General features: G+C 44.9%; 1 protein-coding gene across 1 annotated transcript in view; it reads right to left on the reverse strand.

Annotated features, from left to right (window-relative positions):
* Positions 1-19554, reverse strand: part of FN1 (fibronectin 1) — a 263549-nt gene that overhangs the window by 34957 nt on the left and 209038 nt on the right. The window contains exons 5-15 of the mRNA XM_069860514.1: positions 17988-18119; positions 17176-17313; positions 13660-13818; positions 11584-11784; positions 10598-10777; positions 8861-9037; positions 7872-8024; positions 5160-5288; positions 3452-3595; positions 1412-1533; positions 41-218 (exon numbers count right to left, since the gene is read on the reverse strand). Of these exons, the coding sequence (XP_069716615.1) occupies positions 41-218; positions 1412-1533; positions 3452-3595; positions 5160-5288; positions 7872-8024; positions 8861-9037; positions 10598-10777; positions 11584-11784; positions 13660-13818; positions 17176-17313; positions 17988-18119 (1713 nt within the window). The remainder of the gene's footprint in view (positions 1-40; positions 219-1411; positions 1534-3451; positions 3596-5159; positions 5289-7871; positions 8025-8860; positions 9038-10597; positions 10778-11583; positions 11785-13659; positions 13819-17175; positions 17314-17987; positions 18120-19554) is intronic.

Consider the following 19554-nt stretch of genomic DNA (forward strand, 5'->3'; position numbering starts at 1 on the left):
AGGAGATTAGGTTTATCAGATGCCCTGTGGTTCAACTCACTTGTCACTGCAGTGGTGCTGGTTGTGGTGAAATCAAAGCGGGTGACTTCTTTGTGGCCATATCGCTGGACACTGATGAGCTGTCCTTCATATATCACACCAGGCTTCAGGCCTGAGATGGTGTAGGAGTTCTGGTAGCCAGGGACAGTGGCTTCCTTCCACGGCCTTCCAGAGTTTTTCTGCAAGAGCAAGGACACCTGAATAGCAAAAGACTCCCTGTCCTGCAAGAAGGGGTATCTGGTGACTGAATCTTCTCTGTTGTTACCAAGGACTGTGATATTCAAACACAGATATGGCTCAAACAGCTAACATATAGACAGAGTAAAGTAAAAGAGATGAGAAATGTATGCCAGGAAGCAGGGCTAATGACATTTTAGGTGGTTAAGTTTTACTGGGGTAGACTGAAAAACAACCTAGCTTTGAACTTTGTCCTTTAAAAGGAGCATTATTTGTAATATATACACTAAACTCATGCCTTCATCAAAAATGCCTGGAAAATGCATATTTGAAAGCAGTTCACAGTAACACTCTAAGCCATCATCTGAAAACAATATACAGAAAAGTTCTTCCCTTCTACCCTGTGTTTGAACTCTATGGGAAGCTCTAAAATAATGCTCCATCCTCTGAGGTTTGTACCCCAGTGCTTTAAAGCCCATTTCATTCCGGCCTTGATCCAAGATACACTGAAGTCAGTAGAGAGACTTGAGAGCCTTTAATGGCTTTGGATCAGGGCCTTTATTGTTCTCACAAAAACACGCAGCGTCGAGGTACTAATGTTCTTAATCATCAAGTGGTCTTTTGTGAAGCTGTACTCAGGGGAACTGTAACACAACTCACGTACGTTGGTTAAAACAAATCATTCCTCAAATATGAGTGAACCAACAAGCAGTGGTTAACCAGCATTGGGTTAGACTTCACAGAAGATGGGAGATGACTGTTTATTCAATCCTATGCTGGCTGTTTAGATCTTCATAATCCTACTCATTTTTCTTTCCTCATTCATATGATAAAAACTATCCCAGTTGTCTCTGGAAATTCACATGGTACTAAAATATTGTTTACTTTACACAAAGAAGCTTCCACAAGGATATACAGTGAGGAAGGATATAAACATGGCTGTTACTGCTCTAGTGCTCTGGTGCTCTGGTTAATAAGATACTTCATGAACACGGTGACCAATAAAGATTGGGCAGGAAAACATCAAGTGTTTATACAGCACTGGATGTCTTTGATCCCCAGAGTAACTGTTGACCTCGACAGGACAAGGACATTGAATCAGCAACTAAAGTTCACTGAAATTGTGTCAGCCACTTCTCTTAGACACTAGAAAATGCCAAATGAAGTGGTTTTGATGGATGAATATGGCACTCACGGGTCTCCAGCGCAAGATGTACTTGGTAATGTGAGATCGTTCAGGAGCATTCCACTGGATGGGATGTGAGTCTGGCTGATTTGTACTCTCAGTGATGATCACCTGAACAGGACCAGTTGACCCTAAAAAGAAGAATTGTCATTTTTAACATACCAGGGATGCTTTTCCTCTGCCTTCGTTGTGGAGTCATGAAAAAGCAGGTTGTGTGGCTCACATACTATTTCTATACACAGGAAATAAGTTTTACTATCTTTCCATCCCTAATGCTTCATCACTGCTTGCAGGGGTGATGAATTAAAATATATTCTGTGGATGAATCAACACATGCTGTTTGGGTTAATTGGTTTTGGGCTTGGGTTAATTGTCTGTGAGTTATCAGTGCAACAGAAAACCAGAGTGGTCTAGTATAGAAAAAGCCTGCAAAGCAAAGTCACGTTGCTCAAAGAGAGGGAGCTTCTCAGCAACTAACACCTTTCATCAATTAATATCTTCTGCACTGGGAGCAGGGAAATAGATGGGAAATGTCTGCCCAATGCAGGGCTGATCCAGTGGCAGGGTGAGGGTAAATTCCTGACCTGACACTGAGTACATCTGGCAAAGGGACACTAATCTTTTACTATTTTACTAAATTTTTTAATCAGTTGACTTGAAACTGAATTTTCATGGCTCTGTGGAGCACTCCACAGGTGTGAGGCATGTCTACCACACACAAACCACACCAGAAGGGTTGGTGGAAGCCTTAAGGCAAATCAGGGCCATAAACTCATGGAAATTCAAGTTCAGCAATACTCTAACGCTTAAGACTATTGATTGCATTTAGCTAAATCAGGCTCAAGCGTATTTTCTCCACAAAGCCCTCTAATAAAAGAAGGAAGGGTTTATGATCCCAAGGTTCTCCTTTCAGTCTCTCTCAGCCCTGCTGGGGAGATTTCACCGAATACTCAGCGGCGCTGTGCTCACATTAGTTGTCAGAAAAACCCAGCAGCCTGGAATCAGCAGGAAAGTGTCTTGTTCTAGCCATTAAATACCTTCAACCTCCCCTCACTCCCAGTGTTTCTAATTATAATTTATTTGGTCAACTGTGTAACATCTATACCTGCTCCATATTCAACAGGACTTCCAGGCAAATAAACCTGTGCCCGCAGGCAGAAAATTTCAAAGCTCACCTAAACCCAAACCTACATTCAGAAACATGAGATTTGGTTTATTTACACATTTTCATTCACTCTTGTGTCTAAAAGAGCCCAAAGCCCCAGTCTCCAGTCTGGAGGCATGCATATTTCACATAGCTCAGGGAGATGTTTGTTTAAGCAGTCTGACAGGAGTCACCGAAGCTTAGCAAATCCCAGTAAGAAACTCGCAGGGGGAAAAAAAGAAATTCCAAAGAAGTCGTGCTTCCTGTCCTTGCTCTCATTAGGTCGCTGCCCCAAAGAAAGGCAACCCCTCGTTCTGTCTGCCAAACGTCCTGTTCCCTTGCCTCTGGCTCACTAGCTGTGTGGCCATGAAGAGAAATGCAGTGGGTTCATGGACAACACTGCTGGGTACAGGTGAGGTTCAACAGGCTGCTGTCACAAACAGCTTCTGTAAAATGTGCGTGAAGCAACTCACAGAGGAGAGGCACTCACTTCTGTGAAGCATAAATTATGTGAAGCATCCATTCATTTATGTGAAGAAGCTTTCCAGTACTTAAAGCGGGGCTATAGGAAAGCTGGGGAGGGGCTCTCCCCAGACTACACACACATGTAAGAGCTTTAAGCAACAGAAACTGGTTGTTGCAGGTGTGATATCACTAAATACTGAGAGGCAATGTCAACCCAAGTTATGTGAACTGATAGTCATACTCTAAACTAACCCTGGCCTCAGGAATAGCTGTTAACAGCCTAGGCCCCTGTTTGTAATCATGTTTGTGCCAAGGAAGGGGGAAAACGGTTCTGTTTAAAAAAGAAAACAAAAGGAATAATGTACAGAAACCTGAACAGGTGAGGGGTGGAAAGATTACTTTCCTCATGTCTTGCTCAGCAGATGAGCTGGGTTTCTTACCAGGATAGGTCTGCAGAGGCTGGCAATGCCACTCTCCAATGCCACGACCGTAGCAATAGCACTGGTATCTGACGCCATGGACGTACTTCTCCCAGGAATCACCGATTTGGTAAAAGGTTCGGGTTTCTGAATCCTGGCACTGATCTAAAGGCACAAAAAAACCCAGTTAACTACTGCGTGTTACAGAAATAATAGCGAAAAATCTCTGCTAAGCACAGAAGAACAAGTCACAAGAGACTTTTGCACAAAGAAACGTGACACCAAGCCTTGTCTGCAACTTTAGTGACAGAGAGAGAAAGCAATGACACAAACAATCTCAAAGCAGGGTTCTTGATACACCTCTGTACGTGTGAAGTTGGATGCCGGGGGCTAATTCAGCCGCACCGCATTTCTGAAGATGCTGCTAAGTACAGGCTGCCCACCTGGCCAGCTTCCCAGTGAAGTCAATGGGGTGTTCCCTCAAGAAAGAATTTACACTGAGCTATCCATTGTGAAGCCCAATTCTGCTCCAGTCAACTAAGTTTATCTCTCATCCAAAGCTAAGCCACGCTGCTCTCAAGGAAATCAATGGCAAAATTCCTACTGGCTTAAGCAGGATTCAGTCATGCTTTATAAGTCTGAAGTGACCCATTAGTTTTCAGAGCTTTTCCAGATTTACCATTGTATAAACCAAAGGAGGACAAATCAAATCCTGAAATCAGCTTAGCTAGTGTAAGTACAACACAACCCTAGCGCTTCAGTATGCTTTCTAGTTTGTGTTTCTGGCTCAGTTGGAATTTTCAGTGAGAACTAGCATTGTGCTTGCCTGGATAAAAATGAGTCTTGTTTAGAGACAGCCAATGAAACTAAACCGATTACACTTTTGCTGAAATAATGCCTCCCTTCCCCTCCTTTCGAAGTAGTAGTTTTCAGGAGCTTTGTAATCCAAGTTCCTCCAGTAAACCTGTACAGATATTACTGTAAATAAAGCAGAACTCAGCCACCGGTATGTTCTAATAGATTTTCTTGGCAATAGTTTGATACTCTCTTGGATTCTGTATTTGCAAACCAGTCAGGTCTTATCTTCTGATCTAGGATCGCTAGGGAAGGAAAAGAGGCAGAAGAGACGAAATCTACTCATTCCTTCAGAGAACCGTGATGGTTTTAGCCAACCTCCAGAGTGCTATTAACACATGTTCACATCCTGAGCTTTCTCTCTTTGCCAGAACAATGGGCAGCCAAGAGAATCAATTTAGTCCAAGGTAAGTTTTTATACACTGGTGCTTCTTTCTCAGTTCAGTGAGGAGACGTAAAGATTTTAGGACAGAGAAAGAAAACTGATGCTACTATTAGTACCTACCTGCACATTATGAGCACTCAGTCCTAGAGCCCAACAGCTCAAGAATCAGAATTCCCTCAAATCACTCCAGCCTGAGGCTACCACAACCTGCACCACTTTAAGAGCTATGTTGCATCAATCCATTACTACTGCAACATCATTGGCTTCTGGGTGTGCCTGATAACACAGGATTACCTCCTTAAAACTAGGAATCTCATTTCCCTTACCCTCCAGCAAATCCAGTGCTGTTTCTACTTTTGCACTTGAGCAAACTGGGGCAGACAGTGGGCAATGATGGGTCCAAATTCACACACCAGTTTCACCTGAACGTAACCAGTTTCTACACAGCCCCAGAGCGCATTTGGCAAGCGGGAAGAGACAGTGACTTACCAACAGGATCACATTTCCATCTCCCTCTGCCCTGGCCAAAGCACGTGCAGTTCAACATGTGTCCCTCATCATGACGTTTGTGGAAGGTCTGGTTCACATCATAGGTGATGCCGTCCACAATGCATTGGTCTGTTGGAGAGGGAGCAGAGACAGCTTGTCAGCAATATTTCCAAGACAAAATCCTTCTGCTTGGCATATCGCCCTGTCCTCTCGATCAGCTTACAGAGCCTGACCGTGACAAGCTCCATCCATGCCAAAGGGAGCCCTCCTGATACCCATGATCATCACAGATCAGTGCTGTATACACATCGCTGCTCCCAAGCTCATTTATCAGCAGTGCGCAAACAAGCAACGCTTGCAGAAAAGAGGCCTGCAGGATGCAACCCAAAGTACTGTACATTACTCAAACTACAGAGCTGCCTTGTTGTTCCTTTTGACAGATTCCATGTGTGGAGGAAAATCTGAAACGCCTCACTAACTCCCTCACTGCTGCCTGTGAGGAAGATCACAAAATGTTTCGGGTTGGAAGGGACCTCAAAGCCCATCCAGTTCCACCCACCCTGCCATGGGCAGGGACACCTCCCACTGGACCAGGCTGCTCGAGGCCCATCCAACCTGGCCTTGAACACCTCCAGGATACAGCCCAGGATATGGTTATCTTTTTGGGTACGCTGCCAGCTCATGTTGATCTTCTCATCCATCAGCACCCCAAGTCCTCAGGGCTGCTCTCAACCCATTCTGCACCCAGCCTGTAAGTGTGCTGGCAATTGCAAGTCTAGACTAAAATATCTTGGTGAGCACTGTCTGAAATCACTAGAACTACACAAGAAGAAAGGGGCCACTCAAAATTCATAAAGGTGCCCCGAGGAGGTAAAAATGTGCTTATGATGTTATTCTCCAGGGTCTCTCCGCTACACCTTGTAGTAAACTCACGACGCAATGAAGCTGGTGAAGGGGCTGGAGAACAGGCCTTATGAGGAACAGCTGAGAGAGCTGGGGGTGTTTAGTTAGCCTGGAGAAGAGGAGGCTGAGGGGAGACCTCATTGCTCTCTACAACTACCTGAAAGGAGGTTGTGGAGAGGAGGGTGCTGGCCTCTTCTCCCAAGTGACAGGGGACAGGACAAGAGGGAATGGCCTCAAGCTCCGCCAGGGGAGGTTTAGGCTGAACATTAGGAAAATTTTTTTCACAGAAAGCATCATTGGGCACTGGCAGAGGCTGCCCAGGGAGGGGGTTGAGTCACCTTCCCTGGAGGGGTTTAAGGGATGGGTGGACGAGGTGCTGAGGGACATGGTTTAGTGACTGATGGGAATGGTTGGACTCAATGATCCGATGGGTCTTTTCCAACCTGGTGATTCTATGATTCTAAGACAGGAGCAGATCTATTACACATCCAAGATGCTGCTGGTGGCTACTAACCTACCAGTCCCTCACAAGGCAGTAACCAGACCCTATGCTTGAGTGCAACGCTATCAGTCTGCCAGGTTCAATGGCGACATGTCATTCTGTGATCCGGCCCAGAATTCCTAACATCAGCCTAATTACAGCAAGGAGCAGAAAGACAAAACAAACATGAAAACCACCCCAGAAGAATGTTGTTTTGTTAACGGGGTCCCAAGAGACCCCAGTCCAGTTCCAGAGGCAATCACAGACCATCTGTCCTTGGGGAAGTGACTCAGTTAATCCCAGGCCTTCATTATCCATCATACTTTCCCACACCACGGACATGGCAGAAGGGTAAACCAAGCAGTACAAAAAAGCTCCTATGAGCGTTAAAGACCTTCTCTGGCTACTTAGCTCTACTTAGATAACCTTTGCCTTTTGAAAAAAGCAAAGTATCTCTACCCTCTCTCACCAGGGAAGGCCACTCAGCTCCAGAATGGAACTGCAAAGATAGCTGTGTATGTGGGAAAAAAAAGGAGTTTCACAAACCAGAACTTTAAGCCGTGCATTTCTCACTGTTTGAAAGAAGTACATGAAAAAAAAAAACCTCCTCCCAAAGCCCTCGAGTGAGCCTTTCCCTATGAATTATATCCGATTTCAGCAGTGGTGTTAAAGAGTCCTTTCTTGGCTGCTTGACAGCAACCCCCCTGCCTTTTCCAGACATGAAGCCAATGCTGCAAGCTAGCTGTAGGATGATCAAATGTCTGTGTTTTTAAGTCTTCTTTTTTTGGTATTGCTTAAGCACTTCTTCACTTGGACCTCTCACATAAATAAGTAAATAAATAGAGAGTAATTGCAGTGTTGCCCTGCCAACTTTTCATATAGATTAGCCAGCAAAGGGCTAATCCAACAAAGAAGAATTGAAAATCTCATTGCAGAACAATAAAATTAGACGGCTCTGCATTCAAGCTTCAGACTTGTCTGGGGTTTCGTCTGTTCTTGAGGGAGATGGGTGCCTCTGCTGAGCTCACTGCAAAGTCACAGGGCACTGATCCTAAATGTGGACGAAAGGAGGTAGGGTACCTACTGATTAAGGTAATCCAGGTTTGCCTCTGATTGCTAGCCTGGAAAGGCTCAAATAGTACTTTTCCAGCACATAAATAACACAGGAACTTCACATAACTCCTCTGATTCTCTTCAGACACCAAAGAAATGCTTGACGATACAGTTTTTCAGCCTGGGCTAACTCAAAATGATGCGAGAAACAACAAATTTCTCTCACTTCCCAAACACCTGGACATAAGTGGTGACATCAAGATGGAAATCCGTACCTCTGAGCTGGGAATATGCAATGCAAGTCCACTCTCCGCGGCCATTTCCTACACAAGTACATCTCATCATGTGGCCCATGTCGTGTTGTTTGTCCCACTGGTCCCCAACACGGTACATGACACCATCGTTGGTTGTGCAGATTTCTTCATGGGCTGGTTGAGAAGAAAGCAAGAGGATGTTTTATGGAGCCAGTATTAACAAGATATTGAGAGCAACACCCCTTCATAGTGTGTAGTGTTTTCTGCATCTGCACCCAATTTTGATAGCATTTTTGCTGGGTGATGACATTTTCTAAGCACAGACCCCCTTGTAGGGGTTCATTAATTTTAATTCTCATTTGAAAGCTACTAGGAATAGCTTCTGTACAATGTCCAAGGGGTGCTGTGTGGAAGAGTCAGTTCTCATTACACACACACCTCTGGACATAGCCACGTGAAGACCCCTGTGTTCCAAGAGCTGCTTAAGGACTGTGATGCTACACTGCCACTAGGTACCAAAGGCCTTTCATTTAAGAACTGGTAGCCACATTCCCTCCCACATGGCCCCTCCTGACATCACAGAGGCGCACAGATTGTAGGAACGGACCACAATACGGATTTTGACATGACCGCTCTTTTCAGGGTAACACAGTGATATGAGAAGTACAGATTTATTCCTAACCATAGATTAGGCAAGAGGAAGTGATGAGCCATGAGGGTGAAGCGTTGGCAGATGCAAGATAAAAAACTGCACTCCAATGCTCTCTAACAGATTTACACCAGTTTGTACCAGAAAACTGCCTTCTGGCCTTGCCCGTGTCTCTGCTAGACATGATTAGAGGGGAAAAAGGGACAAAACAAAACTTTGGAAATGCCTTAAAGGATTTTGGGCTGGGATGCGGCTCACTAGAAGACGTCAACAACTGCCCAATGACAGACAGCTCTTTACTTTCCAGCTCAAACAACCACTTACAGGTATTCCACGATCACTTTACAGTTCTTAGCCTTACCAGCCATAGGGCAGAAACCAAACTTCTGGTCAGCGTCGTAGTTCTTGGTGGTTCCGCACCACTTCATGTTGTCTCTCCGTCCCTCCGAAGTGCAGTCAGTGTAGTTGCGGTTGTTGTACAGGAAGGGGAAGTGGCACAGAGCACCATTGGAATTGCCACCACGTGTCTGGACCAAAACTGGAAAGAAAACAGATGCAAATCAAGCCTGCACTCACCCTTAGCATGCAGGAAAGAGCTTTAAAACCAAACCATTAGTACTGTTTTTTTCCCACATGTACCCTGTATATTATCCATGGGCCTCTTTTCTTGGCTTTAATTAATTCAGATCTGGAAACACAAGCCTTGCACAAGGTCAATTCAGTTCAAACATTGCTTTGTAAGGAGTTGAGGATCTCGCTATGGGAATTCCTCGGAAACCGGGAAAACCAGCGTTTACTGTGTTTGGGAAGAGGCTTTGCAGGCCCTTTAGCCAAGGCCTAGGTAATCAAATAAACTCACAGTTCTCAGCACACCTGCAGTATCTCACTGAGGCTGTTACCCAATTGTGCCCTTCGCCTTAATGTAAACCCTCACCCCTCACGGAAGGGTTACAATTCAGTCACGTATAACAGGACTCTGCAGGTCGGAAGCCTCATGTTTTGCAAGCAGCAGCGGAAAGAGAGCTGTAACCTGCCTGAAGTATGCACCTCTTGAGCAATTCTTTTACAAATAATGGGGAAAAAGAAGGCATTTGTTGAGGTTTTTCCATACTGATATTTCTCATTCCCTACAGCACAAGAAGCCTCACTGAAACAAGAATGTGCGCGCAGCCAGGGATAGTGGATTTTATTGTTTGGGTTTCTGGGTTGGAAGTGACTTGAAAGATCATCCACAGTTCTAATCCCACTGCCATGGGCAGGGACACCTTCCACTGGACTGGGTTTCTCAAAGCCTCATCCAGTCTGGCCTTATATACCTCCAGGGCATCCTCAACTTGTGGATATCAGCAAACGTTATACATGCTGCAGAGAAAGGCTTCACTTTTATGATAAATAACTACTGAGGTAGAACAGAGTACAAAAGTAAAAAGTCAGTGCAGTCTAAGGAGCAGGATTTTCACATTGGAATGTGAAAAATTGTCTCCTAGGTCAGACCCCAGAGAAGCTGCCTGGATTCCATTCCACGGATATCTGATGGGCTTCCCAGGAAGAACAACCACACAGGTAGATCTGTGCTGTGAAGGGAACCATCCCCAGAGAAGAGGGAATGCTGCCGCATTAGTCACACGCCAGCTCTTGATCAGTGATCACAAATCACATTAAGATTGCTGCTATATATGGCAACCTGGCGGGATAGTCATGATGGAGGGAGTGACAGAGGACTGCACAGACTGTGCTCCATGGATATCCTCTTCTTCACAGCCTAATATGGGCATTTTTCTAGCAATTCAGCCAAGCAAAGGCGAAGTCTGATTATCCTTTGGGCCAAAGTTTCATCCTGACAAAGCACTAGTATTCTAGGGTCAGATCAGAGGAGAGAGAACAGGATTCAAAAGCAACACCTGGATCACCCTGAGCACCCTCTAAAGGTGCCAAGATCACAGAAGTGCCCTGACTCCTGGCAGCCCTCCATTCACAGGACTGCCTTGCTGTTGAGGCATGTCAGAGTCCCTCCAGACTGCTGGAATTGTTCTCTGCTCCTTCCTCCATGTGTGCACAAGGGTCACAGGCACGTGAAGACCCTCTGAGGAGAACTTACCGTTCTGCTCGGTACAGAAGGAGTATCTCTTGTCCTGCTCAAAGTTGGAAGTGGTGCTACACCAGAGGTGCCCATCTGTTCGTCCTTCAGTGGTGCAGGAATAGAAAGTCCTCCCATCATAGGTGAAAGGCAGAACACAGGGCTCTCCATCAGAATTGCCACCGTACGTTTGGGTCACGGCTTTAAAACAAACAAATCACAGCGTTAGACTCTGGCCTAAAGCAATCTCCAAATCTTAAGGCTCTAAAAGAGCCACAGCCCCTCTGGGCCAAAGCACCGGTTGACACAAACTCACACTGACTGCCATGGATCTGGGCCAACACACACCAACAAACAGCTTAGCCCCACAGCTGTGACATTCTTTTACATTCTTTTCCAAACATATATTATTGCAGCTCAGTTTGAATAAGGTTATTAATGCCGCTCCCCAAGGGCTCTGTTTTCCCTCAGCAGGTTATATATAACTCACTGGGAAACGTTTCTGCCCTACAGAACCAGGCTTCAAATAAGCAAACCAACTCTATCTTCAGCCCTTGCACCTTTTCTCAGTATGTCTTCTACAGAGGACATTTCTGATACACACACAAAAGGATTCTGCTTCGAAAACAAACCACAGACAGTCTCAAAGATTTCACTGGACTGAACAGGGACTAAACAGCTGCCTGGGAGGAGGTTGTGGAGAGGAGGGTGCTGGCCTCTTCTCCCAAGTGACAGGGGAGAGGACAAGAGGGAATGGCCTCAAGCTCCACCAGGGGAGGTTCAGGCTGGACATTAGGAAAAAAAAAATTCACAGAAAGGGTCACTGGGCACTGGAACAGGCTGTCCAGGGAGGGGGTTGAGTCACCTTCTCTGGAGGTGTTTAAAGGACGGGTGGGTGAAGTGCTGAGGGTCATGGTTTAGTGACTGATAGCAATGGTTGGACTCGATGATCCAGTGGGTCTTTTCCAACCTAGTGATTCTATGATTCTATAAACACAAACTCATACCTATTTCCCGGCAGCTGACTCCATTGCCCAGGCAGGTACAAAGCATTTGCTGGCTGCCCTGTGTCTTGAGCCACTGCATGCCCACCGAGTACACCACTCCGTTATCGGTTATGCACTGGCCATACGGCTGAGGCTGGGGCTGTTGAGGCTGGAGCTGGTACAAGGCAGTCTGCACATTCGTGAAGCTAGGAGAGCCAGATCCTGCAGCAGAACACAGGAGAGAAATGAGGTGTTACAAGCAAAGCTAAAGAACAGAATGCTTCAATTAAATGCTGATATAATAAAACATAAGGCACTCCATCAGACCGAAGGCACGACTCTCTTAGCTTCCCTAAACATATTCTATAAACATGGATCGGTTGGAGCGAATCCAGAGAAGGCATAAAGATGATCCAAGGGCTAGAGCACCTCCCATACAAGGACAGGCTGAGAGAGTTGGGGTTGTTCAGTCTGGAAAAGAGAAGGCTCCGAGGCGACCTCATAGCAACCTTCCAGTACCTGAAGGGGCTACAAGAAATCTGGGGAGGGGCTCTTGATCAGGGAGTGCAGGAACAGGATGAGGGGGAATGATTTTAAGCTGAAAGAGGAGAGATTGAGATGAGATCTGAGGAAGAAATGTTTTCCTTTGAGGGTGGGGAGACCCCAGACCAGGTTGCCCAGAGCAGTGGTGGCTGCCCCATCCCTGGAGGTGTTCAAGGCCAGGTTGGGGCTTTTAGCATCCTGATCCAGTAGCAGGTGTCCCCGCCCATGGGAGGGGAGTTGGAACTGGATGAGCTTTAAGGTGCCTTCCAACCAAAACCTATTCTCTGATTTTATGATTTTAATTATTCTGCTCAAGCAAAATTAAAAATTAAAATAAGAGCTCTCAGTTCTGCTAATGATAGCCTCTGGTTTCTACCACCGTACAGCAGCTTTAGAAAGGATTAAGAGCATCAACTGCTTTTCACAGGAATTGTTAAAAAATTTGGAAAAACAATTTTTAGTCAAAGGAATTCTAGAATAGAAAAATCACGATCAGTGACAAAACAACAGAGAAGTACCAAGGAAGACAACGCAGAAAAGATTAATTCTGAATTTTTCAGTGAAAAAAAGTAAAAGGCATAGGTGTTCATTTACTCTGGAATTTTTAAGCAAAGGTTGTGGTGCATTATCATTTGGAATAATACTGAAGACAAAGAGGCTTGTTGTGTACATCATGGGAGTTTTTGTTAACGATTCCCAAAGGAATATCCACAAAGGCAGCTCTGCTGAAACAGGGGAAATAAACAGAAACAAAATACTGGCATCCTTAAATCTTTGTGCATTTTGAAATTTAGACCTTCTTTGAGTCTGAAATCAGCCAGCTGGTATCAAGCAGTTAAAAGTCATCTACTAAGAAAAATTCAGCTTAGGTACTGCAGGAGAAGAGAAGTTTTACTTTACATTTACCAAACGGAAATCTCGATCCTTGAAATGACAAAGAAATAATTTAGAAACTGAAGAATTTAACAAACCTTGTGCAGAAAATATATGCTACCTATAAAGCAGGTAATACTTCACACCAAAATTACGGCCTACCTAATGCACATATATTAAATAGCATTGCACGCATTCCTCGACTTCTCTGGTTTTTAAAGCTCAACCATTAACAGGTGTATTTATCTTGTCAAAGAAACCAGATGGTCTCAGTGGAGTTTAAATTAAGGACATTTCAACAAAATTACCCTGAGGCAAACACATAAAGTTCAAACATTAACTTGAAATGCCATGCCATGCTTCCACAACAAAGCTAGTGGATAGTTCCTGTGGATGCACAGCCCTAGATGTGATTTACTGCACCGTGACCATGCAGGCAACGACATCTGCATGTGCAAGCCTCATTTTTCCTTGGAAACAAGGTAGAATTTAACCTTATCTACACATGCACCAAAAAGAAGCATCTCCTGGACTCTGACCCTCTCTGTTTGCACTCTTTCCCTGACAGGACTCCTAGATGCCTGAATTAGGATGACACAATTCAGCACCAAGTCCTAGACACTCAAAATGTGCCGTTCCTTGTCCACTCCCCTACCTTACACAACGCGATGCCCCACTTACCAGTGCTAGTCGTATGCAGGGAGGTGTGTCTTTCGCATTTCCATTCACCTCTGCCATTCCCGGTACAGACGCATTGAAGCAAGTTTCCACGGTTATCCTCCTTGCTCCAGGTGTCTCCAATTCTGTAGGACGTCTTGGTGTCATGGTCATTGCACCTATCTGTATGAGGAACACGACTGTTAGCTCGTTCTGCATTGGGCGGTTTCACCGTGCAGTCTATAGAACTGAACCACCAACATTATCAAACGAGCTGATAGCTTGAAGCCTTTATTGAAAACCCACCTCATTTTCTGTAGCCCACTGGCACAAGATCTACATGCGCTAAAGCCTGCATTAAACTGCATCAGCTGAGAAAGCACCTAAAAATTCTTTACTCAAAGGGAAAACTGCCATATACATCCAGAACTGGGATTTCACTTCGTAGCCTTCATAAAAACTAGCATAACAGTGTCAATATGGTTGGCTATGTTCAAAATCAATGTTAAAAAGCATATCCTGGATTAAAAGCATTCTTGCTTTTTACTCTTAATGCTGTTGTAAGCTCATTCTGTCTAACGTACACCTTCAAAGCTTAAGCTGTTCTAATACCCTTTTTAAAAAATATTTTTGAAGAAGAATTGCTTGATGCTGGGTCATTTTAAGCCACACACAGGGTACAGTTCAAGTTTGGAGCTTTACTTCAGCTGGAATAAACTAACACTTATTTGAGGTTGTACATTAAATATATGTTAAATTCCATTTCTTCCAAAAAGAAGTGTGCGTGAAGCTGCCAGCAAAGTTCATATAAGCTGCTCATGTCGTACCCAGAATATTAGACTTTCTAAATCTCCCTGTTGTCTTTAATAGCCCACAGCCCCTGACGAATTGTGTAAATGGGTTCAAAGGACAGCATAACAAACTACTTTTGTCTGGATGCCAGATCCACATGGATTAACTAGCTCTTCTTCCATTACAACATTTTACCTTCTCATTCAAGGGCAACTTGATACAGTGGCTCAAATATAATCATGGATCAATGAACAGGGATTTATGAAGAACTGTGGAAGGACATATGCTTCATGCCAGACTGCCACTGAAAGAGCACATGGGATAGAACACGAACGTGGAAAACGCATTACTAATTCGTAGGAGTTAAAATGAGCAAAAAGAGAGCATTTGCCAGAAGAGTGGTAAACTGGTGAGGTATTCATAATGTAACTTGGCAGATGTGAAAGAAAAAGAAAAAAAATCTGTCTTGTGGATTCTCAAGACAGATTCTCGAGTGAGACAATGAAAAGCTGAAACACCCCCCCAAAAATCATCTGTGGTTCTGGAAAGCGCTGGCCATAAAAGATATTTAAGAGCAGCACATAGTGAAGTGTAATGCCAGTCTGTGGGCTACAGCTATCATTTTACATCCATAAATTTGAATTTCTCTACTCGATTATATTTGGAAAACAAAATGAAAAATGAACAGGTCATTATATTGCAATTTCCCCTATGATACAACAGCGCAGACTTGAGTTATGGGAGGAGAGATACTGCCAAATAATTTTTATTAGTAATAATAACTCCTCCAAAATTCACAAACAACACATTCTGTTTTACTCATTCCTATTTGACAGCTAATGATTTTTCCCCATGCGTTTTTAACAGACTTAATATTGTCAAGGCTGGTTTGATTTTTACAGCTTATTTCTTGACCAAGTTTCTCCAGATCTTCAGTTTTAATCCCAACCCTCCTTTGTGTTTTAGTTCTTTACAGGTCTGCTGTTGATATCAGCAGAAACCCATTATCTCTGTGCCCCGAGGCAACTGAATATGAGGCGGATTTAAAGGCTCCAGAAGAGTCCTCAAACCTTGCATAACAAAGAAACTTTCTTGAGGCAACCTGGTGTAAAGCATGATGGCTCCACAAAGGAGCTTGCTCCTACCAAAACTGGGACTAAAGGTAGAGAAACAAGTGAGATTTTGGATTTTAGAAGCCCTAAACAAGTGAGATTTGGGCTTTTAAAAACCCCTTTTGCTTTGCAAATAGAAATAAAAAGGAATATTTATGGTAATACCCTTCAATGATGTAAAAAGTAAAAGCCTCTCCTGCTGAAGCTGCTTACATTGAAGAGAAAATGGTGGGAAAAGCTAACAAGGAGACAAAAAAACCCTGTTTCAGCTCACGTATATATTAAAGAGGAATAAAGAAAAAAAACAACCCCCTGTTTGAGCCAACATATATATTAAAGAGGAATAAAGAGAAAAAACAACCCCCTGCTTGAGCCAATATATATTAAACAGGAATAAAGAGAAAAAACAAACTGTTTTAGCTAATATATATATAAAAAACCGGAATAAAGAGAAAAAAATAAGAAGATCTTTTAATCTGGCAGATCCTGCCGTTGGAGCAGGTAACTATTTCTCTTGAAGGACCTAATTCTACCTCAGGAGGCTACTTAAAAAACAAACAGAAACAGACATATGAGGGCAAACCCTCCGCCATTTTGTAGACAAAACAATTCCCCTGACGTCCAGGGGGATGCACAACTCCGGCTCAACCGGCTTGCGGGTTTCTTAATCTGATTTTTGAGAAAAAGGTTTACGACCCCAAATAATCCAGCCAGCCTGTCACCAGAACAGACCCCACCAGCTCTCTCTGGGGTGTCCCCAGGGATGTAAGTGGCAACTGGGAGGTGGGAATGCTCCCCTCTCACCCCAGAGGGATCCTCTTCCCAGCCCAGGCTGCAAATGGGAGGCTGGAGCGTTTCCCTTTCACCCCAGAGGGGTCCATTTCCCACACAAGGATGAAAAGCCCAGAGTGAGTCCAGAGAAGAGCAACAAAGCTGGTGAAGGGGCTGGAGAACAGGCCTGATGAGGAGCAGCTGAGAGAGCTGGGGGTGTTTAGCCTGGAGAAGAGGAGGCTGAGGGGAGACCTCATTGCTCTCTACAACTACCTGAAAGGAGGTTGTGGAGAGGAGGGAGCTGGGCTCTTCTCCCAAGTGACAAGGGACAGGACGAGAGGGAATGGCCTCAAGCTCCTCCAGGGGAGGTTTAGGCTGAACATTAGGAAAATTTTTTTCACAGAAAGGGTCATTGGGCACTGGCAGAGGCTGCCCAGGGAGGGGGTTGAGTCACCTTCCCTGGAGGGGTTTAAGGGACGGGTGGACGAGGTGCTAAGGGACATGGTTTAGTGACTGATAGGAATGGTTGGACTCGATGATCCGGTGGGTCTCTTCCAACCTGGTGATTCTATGCAATAGGAGGTGGGAAATGGAGCCTCCTCACCTCACAGGGGTCCCTTTCCCACCCCAGTTTGCAAATGGAACAAGATGGTGGGAACACTCCCCTCTCACCCCAAAGGGGTCCCTTTCCCACCCCTTTTCAAGTGAATATCACCTCTCTAAAACCCCACACAGGGCAGAAATCATCTCTTTAAAACAACTGCTGCTTGCAACAGAGCAGGAAAAAAAGAACACATTTTCTTTGCGGTGCAGGACAGATTTGAGGAACGAATAAGATGAATAGAAGGGAACAGCCAGCACTTACTCCTGGAGGTACAGGTGATGCGACCGCTGCCCTCGCCCAGGCAGGTGCAGTCCACCATCATCCAGCCCTGGTACGGCTTCTCCCAGGTCTCACCCACCACGTAGGATGTTCCAGCTGTGTTGTCGTAGCATCGCTCGGCTGCAAGAGGGAAGGGGACAAGAGTCTGCCCAGGGCTCTCCCGTGTGGAGATGATATCAAAAATGCTGGCAAATAAACTCTAAAACTCACTTTGGAGTTTTAGAAAGCAAATACCCTTTATCAGGCCTGGCCAGCACAAGGGAGCGATCTCCATCAGTCACATGCAGGGAGTCAATAGCTGGTTACAGAACATATTTCCCACTTACATGCATATGTATAAAATCTCCCAGAAATCCTATACATATTCTATTACTTTCCAAGCACTAATTTTAATGTTATTATGAACTCCACGATGGTCAAATCTCTTGCTAATTTGGAGTTGGCTCCAGCTCTGCCTGACCTTACACTTGAGGTGGGGAAAAACTGCAAACAGAGGTGTTTACAGAAGACACATCCGTTCAGCACAGAGCAGATTTAAGATATTCTTATCTCCAAATAATGAACAGTGTCTGGAAAACACCGTTTGAAAAAAAAAAAAAAAATCATACTATTAGGAGGACATTCTAACTTTTGAAAAATACCATTACTTAGATGAAATTTAGCTCTACGTTAGCTTCAATCAAAATATTCCACTTTTTGTAATGGTAACTGCTACTTGTACCAGAGACAGCCTCCTGGAAGACAAGAGGGAAGGGCTGTACACCCTGGGGAGATGAAGGGGCCATGCCACCTACCCACGGGCTTGCAGGTCCACTCGCCCTTCCCGTTGCCCAGGCAGACGCACTCCAGCATGTAGCCACCGGTCTCGTGCGGCCGGCGCCAGGTATCGCCGATCTTGTAGGACTGGCCACCCTCGTGGCAGCGGTCTGCAGTGGGAGAAAGGGGGCTGAGGTGAGGGACCGCACGCGGGGCAGCACTGTGGGGACGAGGCGAGGGTCACCAAACCAGGAGCAAAGGGGATCAAGCCAGGGTGCAGGTGGAGGAGAAGGAGTGGAGCAAGTCATAGCCGCTGCCCCCTCCAGCCTCAGGTCTCGCTGTGGCTGAGGGACGTGGGGAATAAGGAGGTACTTGATGTGACACCTCGGTGGGACAACGGTCCTCTTGGGTTGGGAAGCGCGGCCCTGGAAAGCCCTCCATCCTGAGGCAGTCGAGACCCGCTGCCTGGCCCAACCTCAGGAAGGGAAACGTGGTGAAGAGCAGTTTGCAAACCCAGGGTCTTCTTCCAAGGAAAAAAAAGGGCAATGTGCATCTGGTCGTTTATTAGGAGCTTCTAAAATGCTTCTTTGGCTCATTTATGAAAGCAAAGAATCTAAAAGTCATAAGGACTGATTCAAAGCCAGTTGCAGTCACTGAGACTCTCCAGTGAGCTCTAAACCAGGCTGACAATGACGAAACAAGACTGCTCTTATGTTTGTAATTTCCTTACTCGCTCTTTTCTTACAACACTTGCCATCCCTGCCCAATAAAATGACATTAAATTCAGAAGAACTTCAGCTCTACTTGTTGGATTCAATGTTTTTTTCTTTTTCCATGCCATAATGATGGCTGGCTTCCGAATCCTCTGTGGCAAAGCTACTGGGATCAGTATGCGTGTCTTAAACAAGAAACTGGATACTTTTAAGAACAAGACTTCTCTCAAAAGGTGCCTCGGGGACTTTCAAATCTCAGTCTGAAAGTCCTGACACACAGCGATCTTCATCTGTGCTCAAAGTCTAATTATGAACTGAAGGGAAATTGTGAACCACTCTGTGACTCAATAAGGAAAGGATTTCAAGACAGACAGAGACATAAAAGGGAGAGCTGGGAGAAAGGACAAAGGAAGAGAGGGAGGAACAAGAGGAAAGTCAGGCCGGTGAAAAAGCAGTTGCAGAAACACATTGAGCTGGTGTCTGGATATCAAATCCCAGCTCCCTCAGGGACAAGCATTGGCATGACGTTTTTGGAGGACAGCGGACTGGCTCTCAGGTAGTATTTAATTATTATCATTTATTCAGATTAGTCTCATTAAGGCTGGTGGTGTTATTCTGACTCACCAGCTGCAGAGCAGACCCTCATTCCTTTTCCCAGTCAAAAAAACTACTTTCATAAATGGGCTTGTGAAGATAAAACGCACTTTCGTGCAGAGTAATTGTATTAACCTGCACGACTGGACACTCAGAGTAATTTTTGGACTATGTTTACACACACAACACTCTGCCTCGAGTGAAAGAGGAATTGGGCTGTGCAAATGTATGTATAAGGGTCATGGTCTGACAGTTCCAATATTGTAACAGGCTTTGGATTAACACATGTGCCCCTCAA

Source organism: Phaenicophaeus curvirostris, chromosome 7, assembly GCF_032191515.1.
Source record: "Phaenicophaeus curvirostris isolate KB17595 chromosome 7, BPBGC_Pcur_1.0, whole genome shotgun sequence".
Classification (NCBI taxonomy): domain Eukaryota; kingdom Metazoa; phylum Chordata; class Aves; order Cuculiformes; family Cuculidae; genus Phaenicophaeus; species Phaenicophaeus curvirostris.